The sequence below is a fragment of the Alosa alosa genome, chromosome 14, assembly GCF_017589495.1.
Source record: "Alosa alosa isolate M-15738 ecotype Scorff River chromosome 14, AALO_Geno_1.1, whole genome shotgun sequence".
Classification (NCBI taxonomy): Eukaryota; Metazoa; Chordata; class Actinopteri; order Clupeiformes; family Clupeidae; genus Alosa; species Alosa alosa.
In genome coordinates this window covers 17671897-17679012 of record NC_063202.1, presented here as the reverse complement: position 1 = coordinate 17679012, position 7116 = coordinate 17671897, and the positions used below count along the sequence as shown (strand labels likewise).

The following is a 7116-nucleotide window of genomic DNA, read 5'->3' as shown; positions in this document are numbered from 1 at the left end:
ACACACACACACACACACACACACACACACACACACACACACACACACACACACACACACACACCTTTTCGGAGGAATCTATCGCCATGCCATAGGAGCAGGGGGAGGCCATCCGTGTGAGCCATTAACTGTAAATGGACTCACTTTCACAAAAGGACATTAAAGCCAACATTCTGTGCTGTGTGTGTGTGTGTGAGAGTATGTGTGTGTGTGTGTGTGTGTGTGTGTGTGTGTGTGTGTGTGTGTGTGTGTGTGTCACATGCTAAAAATAGAAACGCACGGCACGGCAGAGCAGCCCACTGCTATTTACAGTTCTGCCACTATCAGGCAGAGTGAATGCCCTGTGGCCTCGGCCTGTTGGGGAGCACACTCTGAATAATCATTTTCCACGGCCCGCTTTCACTGGGGTCCTGACACAATATGGCTGCTACCTTAAGGCCAACACACACGACAAGTGACGCAACAATTGCACACGGCTAATGACAGGTGGCTGACAGAACGGGATAGAATCTATAGCATAGAATGAAAGGGGCTACACATTTGGAAAGTTAATCAACAGGGTGATAGTCACTGTCATTCAGACTGCCTCGAAAATAGAAAAGGTGGAAGTTTGAGTGATGGCGACAATCCCCCTGTTTTTCCACCTCCACAGACATATCATAAGAGAAGAATCTGTTGGGTCAACTGTCACTCATCTGCCTTAAACTGTTCACATGAACTGGCCGATGAATTGACTGCATTTTTGTAGTTTGTGGCTTTTGTGATAGTTAGCAAATGTTGTCTATAACATCCTATATCACATGGCCTAAGATCTCCTTTCCAGGAGAACCAGGATCAAACTGTAGACTATCTGAGCTAAAGACTGCTAAATTATCACTCCCTTCGCTAACCCTGTCCCTCACCCAGAGGGGTGCAAGGCGGAAATAATTCCACAGATTCCAACACACGTCTCTCACAATATGGCCAATGTCTCTACTGCATCCTCCCTGTCTCTTAAGCCACTTAGAGAGTTGTAAAATACTACTTAACACCACCTGATTCGAGGCACAAGATTGACAGAACGTCACAGATTGTTCAGATGCCAGGTCCGCTGTGCTGTCCATGTGGGCCGGTGGCTACTAGCTGGCCATGGCTTTGGACAAAGCCTGCAGGACTCAGAGGACAGCTTGGAATGTGTACTGTTGGGCTTTGCCAAACAATAGAGGGTTTAGCAGACTCGGCAGTGGACTCCATGGCTGCACCCCTCAAAGCATGTGGCCCGACTCTCATGGGTCGCCCCATTTCTCACATACTAGTTAAGGAGCCCACAAAGAACAAGCTAACAGCAGAGCCTTACTAGTGTGTTCCATATTAAAGTAGAAATCCGGCGAGTTTTCACATAGATCTCCATTTCTCAAGGTCATCCAGTACTGTCGGTACGGAAAAACTAAAACAATCTGTTTTACCTAGCTCGAGTTGCTACAGCCAGCAGCTAACGCAGCCAGGCAGCTACAGCGCTACACTATGTGAGCATGTCCGTGAGCTCCCATGTACAGTACATGTCGTCAGAGTGTAGCGCTGTAACTGCCTGGCTGCGTTAAAGGGATACCAGGCAAGCCTGATGCTTTTTCTCTTTGAAGCTCCCCCTACCGTCTGTACGTGTCGATACGTGTGTGAGCCCTCACTCGTTCTGAAGCTCTTTTCCTTTTCTTTGCATCTTCTGTCAAGGGTTTTCGCTGCTTATTCACCGGCTCTGCCATTATGCACACGTTTGCAACAATCGCTAGCGTTTCGTTAGCCTGCCTCTGTGCTGGGGATGTAGGATGTAAACTGATCCTGTTTCTCGCGATGTCTGAGACTTTGTGAGACTGAAGGTCGGCGGGTAGGATACACCGAACTTGCAAGTGGGATATTCTTCCTACAGGCAGTAGGGGCGGGCGAGAGAGCCTTCATTCGCCCCGTAATGAGTCATTTAACCATATACCGACTTACGAAGATGATTAATTAACACGAAAACGTTGCCTGGTGTCCCTTTAACTGCTGGCTGTACCAACTTGAGCTAGGTAAAACCGAGTTTTCGGGTGTTTTGGACTGACAGTACTATGTTCTATGTGAAAACTTGCCGGATTTCTCCTTTAACTGTGAAGCACTGATGATGAAAGATATGCCTTGTCCACTCCATATTAAGGGCCCTTCTTACAATGCACTACAATTAAGTAACAAATAATACTATTGTCATCTGGATAAACATTCTTTGATGCTAAACTTAACCTTAACCTTGCATACAGTATACATAAGTAGCTATTCAATACATAGTAGCAGAGGACATCATTGCTATTCCTTTCCATCTTGCAGAGTCTATCAGTGTGTGTGTCATCTTGCAGAGTCTATCAGTGTGTGTGTCATCTATCAGTGTGTGTGTGTCTGTGCGTGTGTGTGTGTGTGTGTAACAGAGTGAGAGAGAGAGAGAGTGGGGAAATGAGAGTCAATTAAGTTATAAGAGAGTTAGTGAGTGAGTTAATGAATAAGTGAAAAAATACTAACTCACTCATTAAGAAAATAAGAAAATACTCATTCACTCATTGCAGTCCATCAAATTTAACAAACCACATCTCCCTGTGGGCTAGCTGTCCATCCAGTGTTGGCAATCAGAGGCTCTCATGTTCTTACTAAAGAAAGTGTCTCGCACTGAGGCATTAACAACCCCTCTCCATCAACACCATGTTTCAGGCCCTCGGAAGGGAGGAGTATATGTTGTCTCTACCTATAGTGCCACTACAGTGTGTATGATTACTAGCTCATATCTGACTTTTTCTTTTGGATAAGAAAAAATTATGGCTGCAATGGGTAATCCAATCTACTTCTTAATGCTGGCACATGCAAAGACTGGTATGCTAGCAAGAATGCCACCCACGAATGCTTTTCCTACTGCTAGCACCTGTCTCTTAAGGGGACAAGAATTAATGTTTAGTCCAAACCTCTGTTAAACATTGACCTCTACAAGACCACATAACAAACACAGTAGCTAATGATCCATAATAAAAGCTGTGTATGCCATGCATGTCTAGGCTACACCTGTAGAAATTAAGACTTTTGACAACTTCTCCAGATATGGAATTAACAGGTACCACCTGGTCACTTACAGCTTATTGTGTTCAAGTCTAACTCCTGTTTATAGTGTCCCCAAAAGGGCATTTGAAGTGCAGGAAACAGTGTAATTTCCTCTTGTCATGATAGCTGAGATAGTGCCCTGATGGGCCAATCTACAGGCATAAGGAGAAAGATGAGAGAAGAAATCGGATGTGGCCTGAGACTGGTTGCTTCCTTCTCATATTTATCGTTGCACCATTAACTCAGTTTCTGGGTGCAGATGAATAAAGATGACTGTGGCAAGGCAATCAACCGCTGTCCTACAATATATCCATCATGCACAGCGTGACTAAGTGCCCGTGATTGGCATGTCTTAGATGAACCATTACACAGTTATGGAATGCATTTGGATTTAACATTATTGATATAAGTTCCCTGGGGTGTGGGCAAACACTGCTGAACTCTACTGCAAGACAGCAAGACATAAGAAGTTTTGGCAAATATGATTTGTACCTAAAGACCATACAGTATGAAGACCTTCACACTAAAGACTACACAGTCAGCACTGATGAAAGCTTGCGAGTATGCTAGTGTCTTTTTGGTAATAAAGTTGTCAATATCATGTACTACATATTGCACAGCATTGGTGGCTAGAGTGTTGAACTGCCATTCAGAAGACCGTATACCGACTAAATGAATGAAGATGATGCAAAATCTATAAAAGCACCTCAAAAAGTGGCAAATCAATGACTTGTCACCTGTGATTTTTTAGGAGATGTGTACTGGTATGTACTTGTTTCTTATGGTGAAGATTAGGTAGATGGGATGTTATTGTTTCTCAAAGGCAATACTCTTTCTAAACCAATCCAAACAGTGACATTTGGGGAGCAAACAAAACATGTGTATCATTCCACCTGTGCATATCACATAACACTGGCTTTTGTTGTCATATCTTGAGATTGACCTGATACGTACGTAATTGTTTTTCAACTAGTTGCTGCAGTCGCCGATTATGCACTTGCTTTTCGCATAACAACACTCCCACGCTAATAGCAATATGTCTTGACTATCACAGAGTAAAATCAAGAGGCAAACGGGCGCATGGCGCAACCCCCTAGAGGTCGGGCGCACGGACATACAAAGGCCGGGTAGGTCATTAGTTATTACGCGCAAAGGAAGTCCCGCAGAACATGAACGTGCGTGCGTGCATCTCCCCCTTCCACCACATTCTTCAGGGCAGTCCGCCTCCATTGTAAGCCATGCCTACGCCAGGACACGACCCCTTGATTCCAAGGTAACATAGACAAAATGCAAAATTGGTCATCAAAACACCTATGTTTGTAAGGAGATTCAATAAAGCTACACAACGAAATTAAGTAGTGCCACTGATATTCGTTCGTTATGATGTAATATGTAAGGGTCTATAGTCAATCCACTGAAAGGGGCTTCTTTAAATATTTAAGTAGTGTAAGTAAGTTGCACACCGTGAAACCCTCACAGTTCATTTAACGCGCTTGTCAACTGCGCTCCGCTTGACATAAAGTCTACCATTAAAAATCGACAGGGCGAAAAAATAAATTACGGGACAAATATATAATGAAACAATAATGGTTTCTATGTCCTCCACAAGCCGACCCCTCACGAGCCACATCTTCTCAAACCATCATGATTCCTAAAGACGATTAACAAGCCACAGCGACATCCGTGGTCTAGTCGAGTGTCCTGGCCACGGTGGCATCTTTATTCTTACCGTTTTGAGCCGAGGCGTACTGCAGCATTAAGTTTCCAAAAAGGACCACCGCCAGCAACACTGCATTGAGGTGCATTCTTGAGTCTCGGTCTGGGTAACCGATGGTCAAAAGAGATGCTGGTTGAAATCTATTGACAGCAGAAATAGAGGGTGACAGTTGCAGGTAGCCCTCAAGCAGGCAATAAAAAATCGGAATGCGTAGTGGTAGGTTTTGGTCTCCTCTGGTCAATCACGACAGCGTTCTTAAAAAATGCAATGATGATTCTTTGGTGTCAAAGGCAGCTTTGGAATGTTTATTGCAAGCCCAGTGGCCGAGAGATGCCGATGAAGGGCCACAGGCGGAGTATTCTCCTTCATCGGATTTCAGAGTAGCGATCCTTCGATGCCAGTGCGTGCATCCACAACATTGGCTCAGGCGGATCAATGCTGCGTGTTGTACTGCGCAGCAGCGAAACACATCCACACACGACCAACACTCGGGTTGTTTGTAGTCTACTGCTGCTTGGAAATCTCAGAAACCCATGCACAGACTGAAATTACGCATACATAAACTGATTGGTCAAAATGTCGAGCTGTTTCTATTTTCTCCTGGCATAAACGTTTGATGAGTCACTATTTCTTAAACCATTTGGCAGGTGCAATGTGTGCGGCCAGGCACCCTATGACGGTGATTAAATCCACTCACACGCGTTTCATGTGAGTCCAGTACAACCTACATGGTTATTTGCCTATTAGCATGCGCTGTAATTCAAACAAGCACTGCAATCCTTACACAAAATGACAACTGTAAAGTGTGTCAATTAAGTATAACATGTGTTCTCTACACAGGATCCTAACATATTCGACGTTTATTGGCGTGTAACAGAAGAACAAAAGGACAATTTTAGTGGCAATGACTATGATAGCAAAGATAAATTATACAGATGAATTAATCCCACCCTGTTTATCCAATTTAATTATTAAAGGGAAAATGAGCATTTATTCTGCATGAGCTGCACTATTATGGATGAAACGGCCCTTGACACCTGCGGTCCCAACATGGCCTCCGATAATCCGATGGATCTCCTCTGTCGTAAGAGATTCTGCCGCCATCGCATGGTGATTCTCTGAAGGTCTGTTGTTTCCCATTTCTGCAAGGCAGCTATATTAAAATATACCGCCTATAATAACATTCTGAAGAACTAACTTCTGAATGCAGTCGTTTAGTGTTGTCCTGCATATAACATAACGCTGGATTAGAACACTGGTTGTTTCATATATCATGGTAATGCCTACACAGATGACGGATACACACTGATATTGGTAAATGTAAAATAATTATTGGGGCTTGTAAAATAACTTTTATTTTATTTTCATCCACTATTGTTGTTGATATCCTTTTAGGCAACTCTAACCGTGGTCTGTGTTTCCAATATGTCTATTCCATGTGTTCCATTTTGGATACACAGATGACGACATGAATAGGCTACTTTTGGGAAGTTCTGAAAAGACATGAAACATGTTTCTGCAATCATCTTCATTCCCCATGAATAAGGAATCATTACAGATGCACTAGTCCTTGATCAGGGAGTAGTGGTAAAAAAGAGGTGGGTATGAATTTTGTGATCACAGTAAGGTGGACTGCGCTCTGCGTTATCGGATTTTTTGAAAAGGCATTGAGAACATGTTTGATGATGGTGGAGGTTATTGTCAAATGTTTATAACAAGGCTAGTGGTAGGCTATTAATAGAGTGTTGATGAGTGTACATATTGTGAATGTGGATAATGTGATTTTTGAATGTTAAATGTTTCAATTGGTGAACTAAACCTATTTTGAGAGGTGCGATTACTTGCGTTTAGCCTCCACCAGCCTCCTTGATGCAATTATGGAACATCTTGAATTGTGGACACGCAGCTATATAGACAGGTATAGACCGCTTACAGAGTGTTATATAACACCTAGACTTTAATCATGCAACATCAAACCTTCAGAGTAATGTACGTGTTTTTGTTTTGAATGTCAAGGTTGCCACACTATATATATGCTTACTTTGTTAGTTTTCTTCAGCTTCAGGTGTTAAAAAACATAGCTTTGTCTCACTGTATAGTCGCTTTAGTATTAATTTCATAGCTTAAAAAATATTTTCAACTAAAACAAAAACTCCTAAAATAGCTCAGGTAAATAATGTACACATCCACAAGAGAGAACATAAGATGACCCATTATTATCACCTAATGACAGAACAAACTAACTTTCCCTCCACTTTCCTGCCCTCTCTAAAACACGTCCATGAAAAATACATTTAAATCAAGGCCCC

At 42.8% G+C, this 7116-nt stretch overlaps 1 protein-coding gene across 3 annotated transcripts in view; it reads right to left on the bottom strand.

The window, feature by feature from the left end:
* The window catches only part of nptnb (neuroplastin b), a 39666-nt gene extending 34169 nt beyond the window's left edge, over positions 1 to 5497 (bottom strand). For 2 of the 3 annotated variants that reach the window (XM_048262524.1, XM_048262525.1), the window contains exon 1: positions 4820 to 5491. In XM_048262524.1, coding sequence (XP_048118481.1) covers positions 4820 to 4895 — 76 coding nt within the window. In that variant the 5' untranslated portion in view covers positions 4896 to 5491. Of the gene's footprint in view, positions 1 to 4819 lie in introns of all 3 variants that reach the window. The other variant, XM_048262523.1, reaches the window with a different exon arrangement.
* Between the last annotated feature and the right edge of the window lie 1619 nt (positions 5498 to 7116).